The 23135-nt window shown below is 46.5% G+C and overlaps 2 protein-coding genes across 4 annotated transcripts in view; one reads left to right on the plus strand and one right to left on the minus strand.

Annotated features, from left to right (window-relative positions):
• Nucleotides 1-22767, plus strand: part of LOC119655452 (bcl-2-related ovarian killer protein) — a 70458-nt gene extending 47691 nt beyond the window's left edge. For all 3 annotated transcript variants that reach the window (XM_038061351.1, XM_038061350.1, XM_038061352.1), the window contains 4 exons: nt 15831-16081; nt 16146-16298; nt 22083-22391; nt 22457-22767. In XM_038061351.1, the coding sequence (XP_037917279.1) occupies nt 15848-16081; nt 16146-16298; nt 22083-22391; nt 22457-22615 (855 nt within the window). In that variant the 5' untranslated portion in view covers nt 15831-15847 and the 3' untranslated portion in view covers nt 22616-22767. The remainder of the gene's footprint in view (nt 1-15830; nt 16082-16145; nt 16299-22082; nt 22392-22456) is intronic.
• On the minus strand, nt 245-8534 carry LOC119655451. The gene is made up of 3 exons (XM_038061349.1): nt 7479-8534; nt 7126-7298; nt 245-1022 (listed from the first exon to the last, which is right to left on the minus strand). Exons 1-3 carry the CDS (start codon nt 8516-8518, stop codon nt 478-480), a joined length of 1758 nt encoding a protein of 585 aa, XP_037917277.1. The 5' UTR covers nt 8519-8534; the 3' UTR covers nt 245-477.
• Nucleotides 22768-23135: the final 368 nt, after the last annotated feature.

The raw sequence follows: 23135 nt of genomic DNA on the forward strand, positions 1-23135 counted from the left end.
TCTGCTTCTGTGGGTTTTTGCGCGGATCAAGTGCTTAACCAATCTCTATGAATTAAACATGCATCGTAGGTTTTTATCCAGTCGCTTTAGGCCATCAAGACGCTCATCTTGTGTAAACTTTAATGAGTTCTGATGGGATTATCTTTGCTGATGGAATGCAAACTGTCGTCTGTTGAAGTGAATTACTATTTTGAATTTTTCAGATGGTATTCGACTGTTATAAAAAAGGATAATCGCTTCAGGGTTGATTTTAATATGCAATTAGGTTCTTTCACTTTCTAATACTTTGAAGATTAGAAAGGAAACTTATGGCTTTATTCATTCGAAATATATATTTACACTGAACAAAATGAATAAGTGCATTTTATGTGCAATAACAAATAACAATGTCCTAAATATCACAAAGCATGAATATACTCGAATACATCCTTATGAATAGTTACTAATAAAATTTAAGATAGGAAAGGAGTTCACCAGCTAATACTTCCTGGAAAACCTAAGATACACTAAAACAGCTAACAAACATATCAAACAAATCAGTGCCAAGACCCCACCAATAACAACATGAGCTGCATTTATTCTTGGCTCCGAACCAACGGCATCTATCTCTGGCATTTGTACCCGAAAAGATATCGTAGATACTTCAGATAGTTGATCAGTAGCGTTCTTCTGCGGCTGGTTTTCCACCGTTGTTTCGTTGATAGCCCGTCGCCTTCGTCCACTGCTTAGAGCATTTCTTTCGCAACCTAAGGCGTTGACATAACAATCTCGTTGGTCCAGACAACCAACAATCTTAACGCTCATGAGAAGCTCATCCCCACTCCGCATTCCTTGAAACATGGCAGCTTTGAAAGTAAGACGGTGTCCAAGGGGTGGTTCAAATATTGGTGGTCCAGAACATATGGATCGCATGGAAGGATTTATACAACCGGTTGGATGCACCAAAGCAGCAGAATTTACAATTTCACCGGTAGATGATACGCGTTGAAGGTTCACGTCTGCAAGCCGAGTGAAATTCCATCCTGGAAGAAGAGAATATTTAGTAAGTTGGCAAAGCTTGCATAAATTTTTGGCGGCATTAAACTATTTCATTGTCTCCGTTTTCTAGTCTACCCTCGCTGATCGTATTATTATGAATTTTCAATATAACTTCAGCATATCAGCTAGAAAAGTAGGGGTCTTTTTGCTTTCTTCCTAATTTGCATTTTCATGCCCATCATACGAGGGTTGTTTCAGAAATAAGGTTCCCAAAGCTGTAAATTTGCCGCCCGTGAGGCTAGGCGAAATCTGGCAACACCGCCTTAGTCGTTGGTTCCTCCACCATCGATCCCAACAACAATCGCTTGTCTGCGATGGTCGGTACCGGCCTGACAGCTCTCCGCGGTGGAGATTTTCATCACCTTCACCACCAGATGCGAAATTTGTGCGGTCATCTGATTTTTGCACACAAAAAAGTTACCACTGCCATTCTTCGCCAGTTAAGTGAATTGTATGGAATAACATGTATAAGCATTCAATATTTCCTCAAATGGTATAAAGAGTTCGCTGACGCTACGATCAACAACGGGGTGGAAGACCATCAAACTCCGACGAAGTTGTGGCGAAAATGCTCGAAGATCGGTGAATCATGATCCGGCAATTGGCTGCTGGAATTCCTGAGGAATTTGAAGCTTCAATTGACAGGATTTTGAAAGAAAAGCTAGGCTACCATAAGGTAGTTACGCGGTGGGTGCCGCACATGCTTTCAAAAATCCAGAAACAACAGATTGTCGACTGTGCCCGGGAGTTTTTGAGGAAATAACCCAAGGCTTCTGAGGCTCAATTTTTACGGGGGACGAAACATGGCGCCATTACGTTATTCCAACAACAACAACAATCTCTCCATTGGAAACACATCGAGCCGCCCAAACGAAAGAAGTTTAAGCAGAAGTTGTCAGCAGGGGAAGTCATGGCAACGTTGTTTTAGACCCGGCGTAGAAGGACCACAATAAACTCGACAAGTTATTGGGAGTTCCCGAAAAAGTTCAGCCGGGCAATCCAAAATCTTCGTAGGGGAAAACTCACCAAAGGCGTAAGACTGAACCACGACAATGCGCGTCCACATGTCTTGCAACAAACGAAGGATTTAGTCGAGAGATCTGGGTGGGATGTCATTGTCCATCCCCCTTACAGCTCTGACATTGCACCCAGCAATTTTCATCTATTTCTGAAGTTGAAGGAGCACCTAGACGGTCAACGAATCGAGACGAAGTATCCAGGTTTCTCAACGGGTTGGAGGTAGACTTCTTTGAGGCGGAAATGCAAAACTGGCGACTATGTAGAAAAATAGTTTAAAGATCATCAAGATTCCTTGATGGCCATCTTTGATCCAAATTATTTGATCCAAACTGTGACAGAAGGACTTCTACAATCATTTAAGTGATCTTCTAGGTAATCATAATGTTTTCAACATTAAACTTGTTAAAAAAAAAATAGAAAATGGCCGGACACAATATCAAATAAAGAACTTCGCCAGCATACCTGTGTATGTATTCAACACAAGGTGGAAATGGCAGTGGATTGGTGCAGAGCAGAGAAGGATAAGTGGGAAGCTACTTTAATCAAACGTAACTTTCAGCAAGGGTTTTACAATGCCAGTAATAGGTTTATAATTTATGGGAGAGATTGGGTTATCCGTTTCGGTGTGGCTGTGTCCTGCTTCGTGCAATATTGTCTGGGCTGCCACAATGGATATTGTTGATACCCTCCACATAGATTTTTTGGCCCACGGTGTTACTGGTTCAAAAAATGGAGAGCGAGTCACTCCCACTTTTTTTGGTCAACAGACCCTTTGTTTTGGGTTTAGCACCGAAGTACTCAAAAAAGGCGACTAATGGTTCCGTCCAGGGTAGAAGCACTTGACACATTCGCGAATGTCGGGAATGAGTTTATAGTGCGGCCGACTCTTCAACAATTTGTTCTATCTGCGTTGCCAGCATCATGTGCCACATTCCTGCGTTTCGCAAAGATATCCACACGTCTTGCCCCCTGCAATCAATTTACAACTTGCAACAACGTGGATCAGGATCCAGCCCCTTCGGGACCCTGTTCGGGTAATGTGTTAGTACACCGCGAGAGTTGGTCAGGTCTTAGGGAACTGGGGTAGAGGCAGTGTTTCCGGGTGTACACCCGTTCCTGACTATTACGGCCCGCTCCCTTGCACACGATGCGCTGGTGAATTTTCCATGGAGTATAAACCTGAATCAGCAAAAAAATCGACGAAATAGTAGGGAAGGAGGAAGAGCTGAGTGCGTTTGAAGCAGTACAAAAATGCGTCGTTCACCGCAGTGATCAGCGAAAGAGGGTAGCGAAGGCTGACATACCCGATATGACACGGGGACGCCCAAATAAAGAGGAAGCCTTACTAACTGGCGCGACTGACTGTGCGGGGACAGCAACTTCAGTACCCTGTAGTGCCCTTGTTCCGAAAAAAGCCCAGTCAAAATCGCTAGTCCTGAGCAGGTGGATTCGTGTACGAACTGAATAGAAGCACAGTCGACCGCCCTAGTTAGAGTCAAAGAGAAATGGCTCATCAGAAAATCCGCAGGAATGGTAAAGCGTATACGGTCGGCAGCTTTCCTCCAGAAGAACGTCAGTGAAGGCGTTCAAAACGAGCAGATGGAACTGGAGGAACTATTGAACCGCATCTCTTTTTACAGGCCAAGGTGGAGAGCAGCGGAAGACGATTGAAAAGCAGGAACAGCCACACTCTCCGCTCAGAACACTACTAGCAAGAAACGGACCGCCGATAGCACACTGCAATGCGAAATGGGGAAAAGCAGAAAGAGGACTTCGTGCCTCAAGGAGACTTTATTAAAGTAGTTTCCAGGGCCCTAAAAAAGGAAGATGATGAAAAATAGACTGACCCGTCTGTCCAAAGACAAGGAGGCTGCAAACCAAAAGGCGGGCTCGGGACGGTGTCCAATCTTTAGGACGGAGGGCTAGGGTGCGAATGGCATGATCCGCATTTTACAAATTAACATGCACCGGAGTGCAACCGCTCACCAGTTGCTAGCGCAGTTCGCTGCGGAGATAAATGCTGATCTAGTAGCGAGTAATACCAAAACAGGGACCCGGCTTCATCGCATCTCGACTTATCGGGTACCGCTGCCATGTGGGTTCAGGACGACGTTCGACTTCGTGTTCTTGCCCAAGACCGAGGGAATGGGTTTGTCTGGGTTCGGTGTTTAGCATTTACTTAACGCCAAATGAGACGATGCCCGACTTTCGACGCAGACTTGATGCTCTGGAGGACGCCGTTTCGGGCACGAGGGGCAAATCCTTGTAGGCGGTGATTTTAATGCTAAGAATGGGGCATGCCTTGGCCCAGACTCCAGAGGGAAACGGATTCTGGAAATGGCGGCGAGAACCGGGCTCGTAGTTTTAAACACCGGATCTACGCCCACGTTTCGGCGCCCAGGCTGTGAAGGAAGCATCCCTGACATCACTTTTGTGTGGGAATTTCTGGCACCATCGGTGAACTGGTGGCGAGTCCTGGAAGACTTCTTGGCAAGTGATCACCAGTACATCGCGTTCAAAGTGGTTGACGCTACTTGCCGGCGTGCACCAACCCGCCGCTCTCTCAGCTTGTGGAATGTCGCAAGTGTGAACATGGGGAAGTTCGCCAAAGCTCTTGGAGCAGGCAGAGCCCCGCTGGAGAGCGCTCCGGAGGGTGATAGCGTTGCAGCTGACACTTTCGTAAATTCAATGATGAACCTGATAACGACGGCGCGTGAGCCTTCCATGCCCGGGAGAGGCCCCAGCCGTGGCAACCTTCTATGTGCTTGTGGACGGCAGAAAATGTCGACCTAAGGAGGGAGTGTCATTAGCTCGGCCGTTTGGCACAACGTTTACCTGCGAACGAGGAAGCATGCGCCATAAGGACACAGTATGAATCAGCAAAAAGGAGAGTCCATGGCGCGAGAAATAAATGAACGATGACCCATGGGGACTTAGCTATAACCTTCTCACCCCCAAAATCCGGACTCGGCGGAAGACCTGCATACTAAGTACCAACTAGATGAACCAAATTCTACGGGCATTATTCCCCAGATATCCTGTACGGGTTGATGTCTATAGCGCGGAAAGCGTCGAGGATTGTCCCCTATTCACAATGATAGAGCTCGAAGAAGCGGCTCTCACTATGAAGTTCTGAGGACGTTCCGGCGGAAGTTTATAAACTGGTGTTCCGCCAACGGCCAGACCTGCTGCTTGGGGTGTTCAACACTTGCTTGAAGGAGGGCATTCTTCCTTGTTACTGGAAGCTGGCCAGATTTGCGCTGATTAGCAAGGGAAAAGGAGACCTGTAGTTTTCGTCCGCATACCGGCCGCTGTATATGTTTGACATGGCCGGGAAAGTGTTCAAGAAGTTCATCAGGGGGTAGATTGAAGCAGTCCGCGTTGCTGAGGACTTATCCTCACGGCAGTTCGGGTTCAGGACAGGGAGATCCACAGTGGATGCTGTAATGGAGGTCGTGGTTACGGTTCATCAAGATACACACGGCCGCTGATCTCGATGGTTAGTGCTCCCTATAATGCTTGATGTCAGTAATGCGTTCAATTCCGATGGTCAAATATTCTAGGCACATTAGAAAACTCATTCCACATGCCAAGCCATCTCTTGCGGATATTGAGGGATTATCTGAAAGACCGCTCCCTGCTCTATGAGACGCTAGGGGGCCAGAGGAGGATGGAAATCACGTCGGGAGTAGCACAGGGATCCATTCTAGGGCCACACCTTTAGAACGCTTTCTACGATAATCTGCTGAGACTCAATGAACAGTTGAACAGGCGCAAAGCAGTCTTGGCATATTGATGCGACGGGTAAGCGGATGGATGACTGCCCAGCCTTGCGCTGGAAAAAACCGAAGTGACCATCTTGACCAGAAAGAGAATCCCGGCCCTGCGTCCCTTATTGATCGCCCAGTTGAGTATAGAATTAAAGCCAGCGGTTAAATACCTTGACTTAATGCTCGACCCGAAAATGAGCTTCTTTGAGCAAATCAAAGCAGCAATGGACAGGGCTTCAGCTGGAGTCTCGGCCTTGAGTCGGCTAATGGCGAATGTTGGGGCCCTATATCTACTATGATAGAAGACGTCTCCTTATGAAAGCAACGTAGTTCGTTCTGCTCTAAGGCGCAGAGCTATGGGCTGATTCCCTTGACAAGGAGGTGCTGTGCATGTGACCTTTGCTTATCGCACTGTCTCAGAACCGGCTGTGATGGCGATCCCGGAGTGATCTCCGTTGCCCTCCTTGTCAAGGAGCGTAAAGCCATCTACTGCCGTAAGGAAAAAAACTTAAGAGAGGTGAAGAACGCACCCTTACTGAGTGACCGGTTTCTTGGCAAATTGAGCTAAGGGGTAGATGGACTGCGCGGCTAATCGACAATTTGGAGTCGTGGCTGAACCGAACGCAAGGTGAGATTGAGTACTTCCTTACACAACTTCTAAGCGAGCATGGAAGTTTTCAGTATTACCTGCAAAAGATTGGGAAGGCACGATCTCCTGATTGTGTATCTTGCAATGGCGTAGCGGACGACGCTGAACACACCTTTTGCTCTTGCGGAAGGTTGCATGCAGGTTTATGCAGATACAGGGGAGCTCTCTCCAGACAACATTGTCAGAGAGATGCTGAAGAGCACTGGCAGATGAAGTTGTATTGCGTATTATGTTCGACCGGCGGAAGGACTGGATGGCAAGTGGTTCGCTGAACTAACATCTCCCTTCCTCCTCTCCCCTCCTGTTGGTGAAAGGGATTCCCTGACTTGAATGCTTCCAGAGCCGGGAGAGCGGAAGGGCTAGCCCGAAATAATGTGTCAAACGGTTCCAGGCTAGATCTCTGATGACAGGGATCTGGTATAATCTAGTTTACCTTTTCTAACCTGAAGGCTGTAGAGGCCAAAATAATCAGTAGATTTATCAGGAAATACCTTTATAACAAATGCTCTGAAGCCAAATCTATGTTGCAAAATTAAATCTATTTGAGTTTGGCAACAGGAAAATATCTTTTCAAATATAGATCCGTTGACCAAAGGAACGGATTTTTAAAGGAGAAAGAAATCGAATAGACTTCTACTAACAACTTACCGTCACCTGCTCTCACGTGGGCCCTTAGCTGCAGATCTTCTCCCAACTGAACGATTCCGTTTGGTTCCAGATACTTTGTGAATCCATTTGCGGTCTTCCTTAGCAATTCCAAGTGCGTTCTGAATGGGAGCTGAGTGCCGCCCTGAGCCAAGGCGCCAACACTTCGTGATTGACTGCAATGAAAAATGAGATGATGTCGCCTGTGAAACGTGATCTGCACTATCTATAGATAAAAATTATGCCAACTTAATGAGCTTATGTAAGCGGAATTGAGAAATTAATATTTCAAAAGGTAACATTAGATGTCTACTGGCGTCACTGAAGCAGTTTAAGTGGCGTCTAAGCTTTCTTACTATTCATTGGACACTCCAACTTTCAGCGCATGCGTCTTGGATACCACTCGATCCTGGATTTTACATTGCAGCGTTAAGATGGAATCACCTCCAGTCTTCATACCGCGTATCAATGGGAATCGCACCCTCAAGCATAAATTTGCACCACAATAAACCACCCCGCAACGTTGAAAGTCTTCCGCAGCAATGTTCACGTATATTTGCGTCCGGACGAGACGCAGATCACAACGACTATCCACAATGTCGTTATCAACAATAGGAGCTGCGTAGATTGCACTGTGCAAGGTCAGGACGCTTCTAAAGTAACCACCCTGGTTCGGAATACAACGCATCTCATTCAACTGCAGCTGAATTGATCCTTTATCGTTCGCAGCGAAGGCATCGATTCCTTTCGCCAGGCGCTGTTCAGTTTGTGGTGGTAGATATCCGGTTGTAGGTGTCCTGGGTGGTTCGTACACATAACCTCCTGGGCTTTGAGGGACATTTACAGGTTGGTCCGCTTGGGGGATGAATACAGGTGCCTGTGGAGTAGTAGTTGTTGTAGGTCGGTCGTAATAGTACCCAAAGCCGCCCTCCTTATTCCCATTAGTAGACGTAGGAATGCTGACGACTATCTGAGCTGGATCGTTCTGAGGGAATATGTCTTCAAGATTTTCACTAATCTCCTCCGGCGTGGAAGGCGGAAGATATGAAGGGTTCGGAGGTGGTGGTGGTGGTGTAATAGGAGCATCAGCTAATGGAATCGATCCTGATGGCGGAAGATATCCATTTACGGGAGTGTCGGCTTGCGCCGGAAATGATGGTGCTGAGGGTGGAGGCGGTGGTGGTGTTAAATATGTGTTTTCTGGCTTATCATAATGATATCCTCCCCCACGGTTTGCTGAATTGACTATGATTTCGGGCAAATTTGGCCGCGGCGTAGAAGAAATAAAGACAGGATGGTACCCAAAAAAGGGATCTACAGTTCCAAACACCAAATGCGAAACATCACTTCTAACACTGGCACAAACACAAAACCCCAGAATAAGAAATGAAATCATTTTGACTTCAAGCTAGTCAAGGCAAAACTGCCATTGGAGACCATCTTCAAAACCTTTTATATGACCATGGCCAAAAATCTATCGAAATTTGTCAGTTCGACGAAATTTCCATTTTACTTTCATGCATGCAAGTAATCTACAATTACTTTTCCCCATTCATTGAAAGCAATCATCATAAAAACTACGCGGAGAATTCTGTACGATTCGACCATGTGACAAAATCGTAGTTTCGGTGAAAAAATGTCGAATTGTCACGACTGCAATATGGAGGATCTCACGAAAAAGCGATTATTACACGCAAAGTGTGTAGGAAAGTTGCTCCAAAAATTTACACCGAAAAAAAAGTGATATCAATGGCTATTTGCATGTAAACATTACACATATTGTGCTTTTGTGTCAGTAGGACTGGGACTTGTTTGAGGTTTCGCTGGATTGTTACAAGGAAGTCATGAAGTGATTTTCGGAGGTCGTGATTGGTGATAAGACCTAGTTGAAATTGAAAGACATTAACATATTCGAAAGTCAGTTGGAGAAATTCACTTTCACTATCCTCATTTGGAACAGCACCGCTTTGGGTAGGTTAAGGGATTGAAACCGGTTAATTGATAAATGAAGGGTTTGTAATGAAGGGTGACCTCAATCCCATAAAACTTAGAATACCTCAGTCTACGAAAGTCAGCCGAACATAAGGGGATTTTTCCGAGCTTAAACATTTTAAGCGAGCGCAACCTAATTTGCAGTAAGTTAGAGAAAATAAAATAGGCTCCATTTGGTCATCCTCTTTATAGTCCTGATTTTTCGAAGAAGGTCCAAGAATCTGCTTAAAGTATTCCCTGTATCACGTAAAAGTCACTCCAGACGTGTCCAGAATGCAACATACGCGAGGAACCAGCGGATCGTCCAGACAGTGTACTTTTCGGTAACCGAAGCGAAAGAATACAGGGGTAGACTTTGAGGGTTACCCGCCCAGTTTGCTGAGTGGATCACCGCCGAAGGCACCCGCCATGCCAATACGCCTGGCATGAATTTTGCGGAGGCTACCAAAGAGGAAGTTCGACGAGCTATCAACAGCTCCAAGAACTGGAGAGTCCCAGGTCTGGATCAGGTGCAGAATTTCTAGTATAAGAAATTTACCAGCGTACACAGTCGGTTGGCACACAACATAAATCAGGTCATGAGTCGGCCGGTGGAATTTCTACCCTTCCCCACTGCGGGGATTACCTACCTTATCCCTCAGAAGGACATGATGCAGGACCCCGCAGACACAACACCGATTACTTGCTTATCAACCCTCTACAAATTCATAACGTCCATTATTAGTGGAAGGGTCAATGCGCACCTCGAGACCAACAACATTTTGTCCGAGAAGCAGAAGGGCTACCGAGTTGGGTCAAGAGGTTGCAAAGAGCAACTTATTATCGACTCGGTAGTTGTAGAACAAGCAACTAGAGGCCAAAGAAACCTCTTTAGTTGCTATATCGATTATGCCAAGGCTTTCGATAGCGTCCCGCACACCTGGCTAATCGATATCCTACATCTGTATCGCATTGATCCGAAACTAATAAAGTTTTTGGGAGACAGTCATGGAAGGGTGGCATACCACCTTATCAGTCCGTACATCTGAGGATGCTAATACCTCAGCGCCCATCCGTATACGGAGGGGCATCTTCCAGGGGGATTCATTGAGTCCCCTTTGGTTTTGTATGGCACTGAACCCCCTTTCATGGCTACTGAATGATGCTAGAGGGCATGGTTTTGCAATAAAGTATGGCCTACGTGCTAAGTGCGAACTGACACACTTGATGTACTTAGATGACATCAAGCTGTATGCTGGTAATGACGACCATCTTAGAAGTCTGTTGCGAATAATAGACATATTCAGTCGTGATATTCGGATGGAGTTTGGATTAGACAAGTGTCGAATCTAAGCCATCCGCAAAAGTCATCACGAGCCACATGCCGGACATAGCATTGGTGACCTCCACATCGAAGCTATGACCGAGACAGACTTCTACAAGTACCTAAGAATTCTGCAAGGAACCCATGGTCGAGTTGGTGATCTGAAGGAAGCTCTTCTGTCCGAATTCCTGCGACGTGTAATGCTGGTACTGAAGTCGCATCTCTCGGGGAAGAATAAAATAAGCACATTGAATGTATACGCTATCCCTTCATTGGCTTTTGCATTCAGAATATTGCCGTGGACGGAGACCGACCTGGAAAGCGTCCAACGGTGGATACGGACAACTATGTCTAAATTCCGAATGCATCATCCAAAGTCTTCCGTGGATCGGATGAACCTGCCTCGTGACATCGGGGGTAGGGGCGTGGTTGACGTGACGGCATAACATCATCGCCAAGTCGATTCGCTGTGCGCTTATTTTTACAGCAAAAAGTAGCCGAGTTCCTTGCATACTGTTGTCTGTAAGGCAGACTGTGGGCTGACTTCACTTAACTTAAAGGATCAGGCTTTCAATCCTCTGAGTGGGGTGAAGTCGGACCAAGAGCGGATCGATGAAAAGAAGTCGAAAGCAATGCACGGTGAACACGTTTGTCACATTACTTCTCGCTAGTTCCCGAACTCTCCCGACTTGCGGAGCCTTCAAATCAGGGAATTCCTTTCACCAACGAGAGGGGAGGGAAGGAAGGAAACTGGCAGCTCAAGAGACCCCTTGCCATCCGGCTCCTTCACCGGTCGAGCTCTATCTTCTTAGCAACGAGAAAGACCCGAACGTAATGAGCAACACGGCTCCACCTGTCAGCACTCCTGAGCATCTCTTCGACAATTTTGTCTGGAGAGAGATCCCCTGTGTTTAAATAGAGCTGCTGACAAACCCCATCCCACCTCCCACAAGAAAAAAAAATGTGGTGGGCGTCGTCCACAACTCCATTGCAAAACACACAATCCGGACATCGCGCCTTTCCAATCTTGTGCAGGTAAGACTGTAAACTTCCATGCCCACTAAAAAATTGGGTAAGAAAATAATCAGTCTCACCATGCTTCCGATTCAGCCACGCACCTAAGTTGCCGATGAGCCGCGCAGTCCATGTGCCTCTAGTTTGATTTTGCCACGAGAGCTGCCACTCGTCTAGAGTGCGTTGCCGTTCTTCGCGAGCTACCATCTCCCTTGGCTCATCTCCCTGGCGCTTGTATATGGCTTAACGCTCCTTAGCAAGAAGGGCAACGGGGATCACTCCCGCGATCACCATCACGGCCGGTTCAGAGACAGTGCGGTACGTAGACGCCACCCGTAAAGCTCTCCGTCCCTGTACTTGCGCGAGGCGTCTACGATATACCTCCTTGTTAAGAGCGTCAGCCAATACCTCTGCGCCGTAGAGCAGGACAGACTGCGTTGAACTCATCAGGAGACGTCGCGTGCTAGACATAGGACCCCCAATATTTGCCATTAGCCTATTTAACGCCGAAACTCCAGCTACAACATTGTTCGTTGCTGTTTTGATTTGCTCAAAAAAGCTCATCCTTGAGTCAAGAGTTAACCCGAGGTACTTTACCGCTGATTTTGACTTAATTATCGACTCGCCGAACGATATGGGACGCAGGGTTGGAATTTTCTTTTTAGCCAGGATGGCTACTTCGGTTTTTTCCAGTGCAAGGTTGAAACCATGAGTAGTCATCCATCCGCTTACCCGTCGCATCAATATGCCGAGTCTGCTTTGCGCCTGTTCGGCCATGCGTCCAGCAACCAGCGCCGCGACATCATCTGCATAACCGACCAGGTGCGACTCTTCTGGCATGTCGAGTTTAAGTTGACTATCATAGGTAGCGTTCCAGAGGTCGGGCCCTAGGATAGATCCCTTTGCTACCCCCGACGGGACCTCCATCCTCTAGTGTTTCATAAAGCAGGGGGTGGTTCCTCAGACAGTCTCTCAGTTCGGCACGTTGAAGGTATTGTCTAGTGTGCCTAGAATGTCTTTCCATCTTACTGAATTAAATGCGTTTCTGACATCAAGGGTTACGAGGAGCACCACTCGTCGAGTTCAGCGGCTATGTGCCTCCGCTCATCGAACGGCGTCCACGACTTGCATGACAGCATCAACTATGCATCTCCCTGCTCTAAAACCAAACTGCCGGGGAGATAAATCTCCGGCAGCGCGTATCGCTTCAGCGAATCTACTTCTGATGAGCTTTTCGAGCACTTTCCCAGCAGTGTCAAGCATACATAGTGGGCGGTATGAAGACGGCAACTCGGGGTCACCTTTCCCTTTGCTGATCAGCGCAAGCCTCACCACCTTCCAACGAGCAGGGAAGTGCCCTCTTTTAGGCAAGCGTTGAATACGCCGAGTAGTAGGCCTGGCCGGTTTTGATATACCAGTTTGTATAGCTCTGCTGGAATACCATCTGGTCCTCGCGCCTTTTTGTTTTTCATAGAGAGGACTGCCTGTTTCAACTCTTTTATAGAGAAAAATGGACAGTCCTCTGCGCTCTCCGCGACGACGTCATCATCCCATACGGGATGCCCTTACAATGCGGTCCATCTGCTCGGCCTTAAGTGAACAGGGTTTCCACAGAGCCCGATTTTTCGGGTTACCAGTTTGTACCCGATTCCCCATGGGCCCCCATTCACCTCGTCGACCAGATCTTGCCAGCAGCGAGCTTTGCTCTTGTTTATTGCGCTGCGGAGTCTCCTTTTGGCTGATTTGTACTCCGTCATTGTGGTACATGCCTCCTCCCGGTCGCTTAGACGTTGTGTTAAGCGTCGGAGCCTGTGACACTCCTTCCGGAGCTCTGCGATTTCCACTGTCCACCAATACATGGAAGGTTTGCCACGCTTCGATGCCCTCCTGGGTATGGAGGTTCCGCAGACCGTCGTTATCAGGTTCATAACTAAATTTACGACAGTGTCAGCTGCGGCGCCACCGTCCCCAGGAGTACCCTCCAGCGTGGCCCCACCTATTCCCAGAGTTTCGACAAACTTCCCGGTGTTCACTTTCGCGACGTTGCATGCACAGAAAGATCGCCGGGATGGCGCACTTCGAGAGTTTGTGTCCACCACTTCGAAAGCGATGTATTGGTGGTCGCTTGTCAAGAAGTCTCCCAGATTTCGCCACCCGTCCACCAGCGACTCCAGTGACACGAAGGTTACGTCTGGAATGCTTCCCTTGCAGCCCGGGCGCCGGAACGTTGGGATGGATCCGGTGTTTAGAACTATCAATCCTATTCTCGCCGCCATTTCCAGAATTCGTTTCCCTCTGGAGTCTGTGTGAAGTACCCTAGCATTGAAGCCATCCCCGACCAGGATCCGCCCATTCGTGCTTAAAATAGCGTCCTCCAATGCATCAAGCCTCCTTCGAAATTCCGCCATCGTCTCATTCAGCGTAAGATAGACACTAAAAAAAGTTATCCCTGAACACCGAATCCAGACAAACCCATTCCTTCGACCTTGGGCAAGAACATGAAGTCGAACGTCGTCCCGAACCCAGATGGCAGCGGTACCTGATAAGTCGAGATGCCATGAAGCCAAGTCACTGTTTCGGTATTGCCCGCTACAACATCAGCATTTACCTCCGCAGCGAACTGCGCTAGCAACTAGTGAGCGGCTTTGGACAAGAACCCTAAGGAGGGTGCCGTCCCGACCCCAGATGGCAGCGGTACCTGATATGTCAGGGTGCCATGAAACTGGGGCCTTGTTTTGGTACTGCTCACTGATGAGTACTAAATCAGCTGTGGTTTCCACAGCGAACTGCGCTAGCAACTTGTGAGCGGTTGCACTCCGGTTCATACTGATTTGTTGGATGCATGGAATTTAGTTATGACATTAACTAAATTAGGCGAAGTGGACAAAGCCGGACAAAAATGAAATTGGAGTACCTGGAGAAATGGGCACAATTCGGAACACCAGGCAGATGGCGATGATTCTTGTTCGGGGCGAACATGTTTAGGGGAATGTCGGGATCGTAATTAAAAAATTGAATGGTGTAAATTGGAAAAGCTAAGAGATGCTAAAACGTGGGAAAACAAAGAGTATCGCATATTACTAAGTGCATTCTCTCGTTAGACTGTCCCTGGACGAAGCAAATGCAACTGAACATGTCGCAAGACCGCGGACACTATACATTTCGCTATTGCAAAGATCTGAGGTGATAGAAATCTGTATCCATGAATGGCCGAAAAAATCCGTATTCAAAAATTGTATACGAATTTTAGCCCCAAGCTGTAGGAAACTCCTTACTAATTATGACTGCACTTCTATTTACGCAATTATAAGAAGTCTATTAGCTTCAATCACCTCTAATCACTGCAGTATAAGCTTGATTACAATTCAATGGCTAATTGCATAATTACACTCATTTTCACACCTACTGACCTGCAGAATAGATGGAATGATCACAATCTAGAATCAGATTATGGGCAATTATCAATTGATTGTGACATGATCTGATTACTTCAGACATTGCTCAACAATCGACTGGAACGGATAAAACGTTACAGCCCCGAGCGATCAGACCTCGATCAGAGATTCGCAGCCATGAATTGCATTCCATGAGAAAATGCATCTAAAATGTTGGATATCTGCGCATGAATTTAATAGTTTCTGCTGCGACTGAACGTTCCTTGCATATGAGTAAAGCTCATTCCTAAAAGGATTTTTTTTTGGGGAGAAGGTCATTTTCAATAGGTAGGAATATTTGCATGTGCAGAGAATAAATTTGGAAAGTGTACGACCAAATGCATTGGAAATTTTTAATGTTACATAGTGCACCTGGCCCCCTAAGAGGACCATGCCAAAGTCTAGTTTGTCTAGTGAAAGTTGATTATTGTTTCTAGCCCTAGGACTGATGCAAACATCAAGGCAAGGCTGAAGATCTCAGTTTCCAAACCACTGACTGGGATGTCTGCTCACTCTGGGCCACTTTCGATCTCCCCATTGACCATAAACTGGAATTGATCGATGTCGATCGCTGGATATAATTTATTGCCCGCGAGATCTCTACACATCAAGAAGTCCAACGAATGAGTAATTATGAATGAACTAGTTAATGACTGACTCGCAAGGCGAATCGGAGTTAATGAATTGATCCAAGTATTAATTGGATCGACTTACACTCCACTTCTCTTAATTGGCACCCGTGCGTGCCCATATGCCCCAGGGGTAGGGCCTTATGGAAGTTTAATATTGGCATGTCGCGTTTTACCATAGATTCAACTGATTTGTTTGTCTCTTTAAAAAGTATCGAGTTTATGTCGAGCTAATTTCAGTTTTTCATTTAAGGAAACTTTACTTTCCCTTTCGAGCCTTTGGCAGCTTGAATTATTTGAAATCTAATTAACCACCTCCACCCTTATCTCTTCCAGACATCAATAGTCGCACAATGTCGGGAACCCTCCCCTTCGAGCGAAGTATATCATTAAATGATAAAAGCCCGATAAACGGCAGACGAAAATTGAGTTTCCCGGCCTTGCACCCACCCTCGCTTCTGGGCGACAGCACAGCGTTATCGGCACGACGGCGATTGAGCAATGTCAGCGATAAGGTCACTCGCAAGTTTTCCCATACGATTGGGTGGAAAATCGCACAAATACCATCACAGGATATAATCAATCAAGTAGGTAAATTGGTAACATTTCAATGAGAAAATCTATAGTCTGACTTGGTGTTTTTCTTATTAGGGAAAATGCCTTTGCGGACAATACATAAAACGACGGCTGAAGCGTTCGGGGCTATTCAACAGGAAATTAGGATTGCAAAGGATACGGAGCATAATAGGAACAGGAGCTGACTCTGCCTCGGTAGTTAGAGAAGTTTTCCCGACGTTAATGGTCGTAAGTTATTGTTTATGTTCACATATTTATTTATATACGAACAAGAAACGTTGATGAGAATTCAGGCATGAGGAAGGATATCGTAATAAAAAAACCAACGCCAGTATCCGTAGGATTTGGACATGATTGAACTTTTTTAGTGGATATTTTTAGGGAGCATAAACATTTTTCTGTTTGATTTAAATTAATTTTGTCTATTTAGGCACACAACAGATCCTAATTTTGTCTATTTAGGCACACAACAGATCCTTTATTAACATCATGAACGTCCGAGTAAGTTCTGCGAAGTGGTCAAGGGGTTACTGGGGGAGAAGGCTCTTGTTTCTAGTCTAGAGCCCCTGCTCTCTCTAGAAATCCGAGATCTTGACTGCCTCACAGAAAAGGTCGAAGTGGAGGAGGCCATAAAGCGTGAATGTCCTGAGGTAACCAATGCTCGGATAGGTATCACCTCTGTAAATGCTCGAGGCCAAAATCTCGCTGTCTTGGAAGTCTCCGAGCAATATGCAAGGAACCTCCTTAGTAGCGGAATAATCAAAATTGGATGGGTAGTATGAGACGATGCCAAACTTTCGACGTCGTTTCCGGCACACAAGGGCGAACAGTGACTTTAATGCAAAGGCCCTTGAATAGGGCATGCCTTAGCCAGACTCCAGAGGAAAATAGATTCTTGAAATAACGGTGAGAACTACGCCAACGTTTCAGCGCCCTGGCTGCGAAGGAAGCCTCTGACATAACTTTTGTGTCAGAATCTCTGACACCATCGGTGGACGGGTAGCGAGTCCTAGAAGACTTCCCGACAAGTGATCATCAGTATACTGCGTTCGAAGTGGTTGACGCTACTTGCTGGCGTACACCAACCGGGCGCTTCGCATGCGTGTGAACATGATCATGAGGAAATTCGTCGAAGTCCTTGGAACAAGCAGAGTCGCGCTGAAGGAGGCGAGCCCCAGCGATGTATAAGCCTTCTATATACTGATATATGGCAGAAATTACCGACCTACGGAAGGAGTGACGTAAGCACCGCTCTTTGGCACAGCGTTTTCACGCCCGCCATAATGGCGGAAATAGATCAGCAACAATGCAACTCCACAGTGCGGTAAATAAAAGCAAACCTCGCGGCTGACAGAACGTATTCAACGAGGTAAATAAGAACCCGAGTAGGCTTGGCTATAAACTTGTCACCCGGAAAATCGGGGCTCTCCAGAAACCCTTCATACTAAGTGCGTTCTAGATGGACCCCATTGTACGGGCATTATTCCGCAGACATCCTGTACCGATTGATGTCGACAGCGCGGAAGAAAAGCGTCGAGGATTGCCTCATTTTCACAATAAGAAAGCTCTAAGGAACAGTTCTCACTAAGAAAAAGAAGAAGGTGTCAGAACCTAATGGTATCCTGGCGGAATTTTGCAAACGGGTGTTCCGCTATAGAGAACCTCCTCGTGGTGGCACCGGGAAACGTTGTATTCACTTTGGTTTGCTGGCCGTGATGCAGTAGGCGAATGCGGGGGGGGGGGGGACTCATCTGAAATAGCTTCGGTCACAAAACATTACCAGGAGTATGCTGGTACCATGGGACCCGGAATAGCCCCTGAATTCTCATGTTTCAGGAGAAATCCTAGAGCATTCAACATGGGGATAGTAGAATTTGTAACGTGAGTGGTCGTCGGATACCATTCGACTCAGCTATGAATGAGTACCTGAACCAAATCAGGATAACAATCTCGGGCGAGCGCAATGCTGACCACATTGCCTCCTACAGGCTATCCTGTAGTGTACCGTTACGGTTTTGAATGAAGTGCTCTAACACAATTGAAGGCCCTGATCCAATTGGGTTGTTGCGCCAACGACTATTATTATTATTATTCAGCTTGGTTGTTTGCGATTGACCCCCTTATGAGAGCTTCATGAAGGTTGTTGGTTACATTCAACCGAACAAGTGACCTTCGGGCCTCAATCATGGTGATGGAGTTCAACACGGGTGCCGTACTCCAAAGTTCGGTAGAGATTTAGGTAGGATTATGAATAAACTGAGCCACGCACGCAGTATAGATTGGTACCGTTGTGCTTGTTTCAGCAGGGTTTGTGGCTGTTTGGGGTCACAAAAGCAATCCGTAAGAAGACCGTGGGATTAAGGCCACTGGAGTCACGCAAGACCCATAGAGAGACACGCACTAACCAGGAAAGGAAAAGGAGACCTTGAGTTGCCGTCTGCATACCGACCGCTGTGCATGCTTGGAACGGCCGGGAAAGTGTTCGAAAAGCTCATCACGAGTAGACTCGCCGAAGCGACCCGCGCTGCTGGGGACTTATCACCAAAGTCGTGGATGCTGTTCATCAAGCAAGCGACGGATAGTCCTCCTCATAACGCTTGGACAACGGCCTTTTTCGGAATTATCCCACCCTTGCTGTCATCTGCTGTACAACTCCTTCTTAGTGGCCTTTCGGAAGCACGCAGTCACTTCGGCCGGATTCGCCCTCCTTCCCCGATAGAGACAGTTTGCCTCACTCGCTAGAAGGCCCAAGGGAATCATCCCCGTGATGACACACACTGCCTCACCAGATATCATCCTATGTGCACTGCATACCCTCAGCATGATTGGCCGGCACGCCGAACTTACCTTTCCCTAGTTCACTGTGTTATCCAGTGCGCACGCCCATACAAGAATCACGTATAGCAGGATGAATTTCACCACTCCTGCGATAAGCAGCGGATGACTAGAGTTTGGCCCTCTAATATTAGGCATTATCCTTGCTAGAGATGAACTAGCTTTTTTTAACTTTTCGCGGGCATAATCCAGGTGGTCCTTGAAGCTGAATTTGCATCGATCATTACCGCCAGGTATCTAATGATCGATTTTAAAACGACTTTCTGATTACCAATCCGGATTTTGCCAGTGTTGTTTTTCCTGCGATTGTTAATAAGGACCGACTCCTGGGAATGACAGTGTTTCTTGAGTGGCCTGCTCACATGTCCATATTGCCGCGTTTCCCGATGAGACTTTCACACAACGTAGCGCCAACGTAATTTCGGTAAGGTTCACATATTACCGCCACGTCCACATTCGACTCCCGAATGGTTTGCGAGAGCAACTTTTGAGCTGCCTCGCATTGATTGGGGTTGATTTGTATCAACCTCATTTAGCCCTACGATTTAGCTCCCTCCTATATGCCAGGCACCTGCCACCATCTGCAACGTGCTGGTCGTCCACTCCCTTTTTCTCTTTGCACAACATGCATCGTTGATTTCCAGTGCAGTCTTTGATAAAGTGGCCTTCTTCTCCACGCTCCCTGCACTTTCTCGACCTATCATGCTCACTAGTACATGCTGCCCCGAAGTGATTGAAATCGAGGCATCTGTGGCACACGACCTAACCTATTCTTACCTTGCCCGCAGTAATCAGTTTAATCCCTAATTCCACCGGCAAGTTAATAATAGCAGTCTGTATACCTTCATATGCCTTCTTCTTCCTTTTAATGGCACTTTCTTCTATTTCGCTAAGATTGAATTGTTCCCTTAGCACAGCACAGATTAACTCGCATAGTGTGACCTCGTCTAGGTCTTTGCACTCTGTTGCTTTCGAGCTTTCACGTTTGCTTGCTCACCTAACACTTTTTCCACCTGACCGCGAAAACTATTCACTGTCTTCTCGCTAGATTTGTTTAGCTCCACCATCAGATCCCCCTCTTGCGTACGCCTGATGCGACTCACACTGCCCCTAGGCACATTATAAAACTCATTCCGCGTGCCAAGCTATCACTTGCAGCTATTGAGGGAATATCTGAAAGACCACTCCCTGCTCTATGAAACGCTAGGAGGCCAGAGGAGTATAGAGATCACGTTGGGAGTAGCACATCCTAGGGCCGGACCTCTGGCTCGATTCCAATGATAGTCTACTAAGACTCGACATGCCAAAAGAGTCGCACCTGGTCGGTTATGCAGACAACGTTGCGGCATTTGCTGCCGGACGCATTGTTGAACAGACGCAAAACAGACTTGGCATGTTGATGAGACGGAAAGCAGATGGATGACTACTCATAGTTTCATCCTTGCGAACCAAGGTAGTTATCTCGACTAGAAAGAGAATCCGCACCTTGCGTCCCGTTTCGATTGGCGAGTTGACTATAGAGTCAAAACCAGCTGTTAAATACTTTGGTTTAATGTTCGACTTGAAGATGAGCTTCTTCGAGCAAATCCAAGTAGTAGCGGACAGGGCTGTAGCTGAAGTCTCGGTCTTGAGTCGGCTAATCGCGAATGCTGGGGGCCTACTCTATGGCGCAGAGGTATGGGCTGATGCCCTTGACAAGGAGGTGCATCGTAAGCGCCTTGCGCCAAGCGCAAATACGGAGAGCTTTGCGAGTAGCTTCTGCTTAGGCACTGTCTCAGAATCGACCGTGATGGCCATGGCAGTGATCCCCGTTGCCCTGCTTGCTAAGTAGCGTAAAGATATCTACAGCCGCAAGAGCGAAGATTGTCAACGCACACTTACCGAGTGGCAACTCTCTTGGCAAAATAAGCCAAAAACAGATGGACTGCGCAGCTCATCAACAATTTAGATTCATGGCTGAACCAAACACATGAGATTGGTTACTTCCTTACCCAACTTCTAAGTGGCCATGGAGGTTTTCATTCTTATCTGCACAGAATTGGGTAGGCACTATCGCCTGATTGTGTGTTCTGCAATGGAGTGATAGACGACGTTGAACACCCCTTTTTCTCTTGTGAAAGGTGTTTCGGCATTCATCAGGAGCTGTATGCAGACACAAGGAAGCTTTCTCCAGACAACATTGTCAGAGAAATGGTGATGAACGTTGGCAGACGGAGTTGTGCTGCGCAAACTGTTCCAGCTCTTCTTGTTACGAAGAAGATTGCGCTTTACCGGAGAAAGGACCAGATTGCAAAGGTTTCCTTAAACTAACAACTCTACTCCTCCCCCTCCCCCCTCCCGTTGGTGAAAGGGATTCCCTGACTTGAAGGCTCTCAAAGCTGGGAGAGCGGAAGGGTTGCCCGAAGTAATGTGTCAAACGGTTCCAGGTTGTTTTTGGTGCTGACACTGCCTGCATATATTTCGTTTTGCCTTCAGTGATGTGCAGCCCAAGAACTGGCGTCACCTGCTCGATCTGGATGAAGACAGTTTGTACGTCTCGGGTCGTTCTTCCCATGATGTCGATATCATCAGCATAGGCCAGTAGTTGTGTGGACTCAGATAGGATGGAGCCTCTCGCATTTACTTCAGCATCATGGATCACTTTTTCCAAGGCCAGGTTAAAAAGGACGCATGATAGAGCATTTCCTTTTCTTAGACCTTTGCTGATGTTAAATGGTCTCCAGAACGATCCTGCTTTTATCTGGCCTCGCACATTCAGCAGGGTCAGCTTAGTCAATCTTATTAATTTCGTCGGGATACCGAATTCTCTCATGGCCGTGTACAGTTTTACCCTGGCTATGCTATCATAAGCGGCCTTGAAGTCGATGAAAGGACTGTGCAACTGATGGTCATATTCCAACAGTTTTTCCATCGCTTGCCGCAGAGAGAAAATCTGATCTGTTGCTGATTTGTCTGGAGTGAAGCCTTATTGGTATGGGCCAATGATGTTCTGGGCTACAAGCTATTTACCATCGTGTACCCAAATATTCCTACATAAACAGTCAACCGTTTCATACCTAAAGCGCCGACCTTCCTATTTCCGAGTTTTTTACCTTTGGATTTGGTGATGTTTATCTTCAGTCCGACTCTGCTTGCTTATCCTTAATGCTGGTTTCTGATTATTTATTAATTTTCCAGCTTGGCGACGAGCTCGAACGTATGCATCCTCGCACCTACAGTGGCGTTTTTCGACAAATATCACGTGCCCCAGGTGGTGAAATTCCATCTGCCGAAGCGATATCCATAATCCTTGGTTCGGTGGGAAGAGAACTATTTCGACTGGAAATCACGTGGGGGAAAATCATCTCCCTATTTGCGATAGCAGGCGGCCTAGCTGTGGATTGTGTTCGACAAGGACACCCCGATTATCTACCAGGACTGGTGGAAGGTGTTACAGAGGTGATCGAAGATGAGCTAACGACGTGGGTCAACGAAAAAGGAGGATGGGTAATTACTTGAGATGATTTGAAGTAAATTATATGCATATCACTGTCTTTTCTGTTTTGTTGCAGATGGGGCTGAATTCGCATGTTCTTCCAGCCAGCAACAAGCTGACTAAGTTAGAGTGGACTTCGCTAGTTATAGGATTCATTTTCGCCTTATTTATTATTTTTGTGTTATTACGGATTATAATCACATATCTCATTCCATTATTTTTCAACAAATCTTAAATTTCAGTTTTTGTGCTGAGAAAATTAGGATTCTAATAATACGAAAGTATTAGAAGTAACATCGAAACAAAGTATTTATAAACGAACTTTATTTTTCTGTAAATAATAAAAGTAGGCGATTTGAATGTCAGATAAAATTTTTGATGGTTGAATATTGATGTTTGGAATTCATTCTTGTTTTTTGATATTAAGATTACCAGGTAAAGGAGGAGTCTTTGAGGCAACGTACTTTACTTATCCTCAGTAAAACAAAAATAAAATGCTGAGATCAGAATCCTACATGACCTCTCTTGGTGACAACAAGTGTCGTGGGGAGTTTGGAGCAATCAAAGAAAGTGCCGAACATTCAGTCGATTTTGTGGACACCCATAACCTTATACTGGAAATAGTCACGAAACCTTACCAGGGGTATACTGGTACCTTGGGAACCGGGATAGCCCCTGGACCCACATACTTCAGGAGAATTGCTGTTGTATGTGCGTTCAGCTTGGTTGTTTGCGGTTGGCCCCCTAGTGGGAGG

This window comes from Hermetia illucens, chromosome 4 (genome assembly GCF_905115235.1).
Source record: "Hermetia illucens chromosome 4, iHerIll2.2.curated.20191125, whole genome shotgun sequence".
In the NCBI taxonomy this organism is placed as follows: domain Eukaryota; kingdom Metazoa; phylum Arthropoda; class Insecta; order Diptera; family Stratiomyidae; genus Hermetia; species Hermetia illucens.

Coding starts and splice junctions, on each gene's coding strand:
- LOC119655451 (XM_038061349.1), bottom strand. CDS start 8,518: ATGATTTCATTTCTTATTCTGGGGTTTTGTGTTTGTGCCAGTGTTAGA. Junction 7,299..7,478: donor GTTGGAGTGTCCAATGAATA/GTAAGAAAGCTT, acceptor TTTTCATTGCAG/TCAATCACGAAGTGTTGGCG. Junction 1,023..7,125: donor CCACGTGAGAGCAGGTGACG/GTAAGTTGTTAG, acceptor CTCTTCTTCCAG/GATGGAATTTCACTCGGCTT.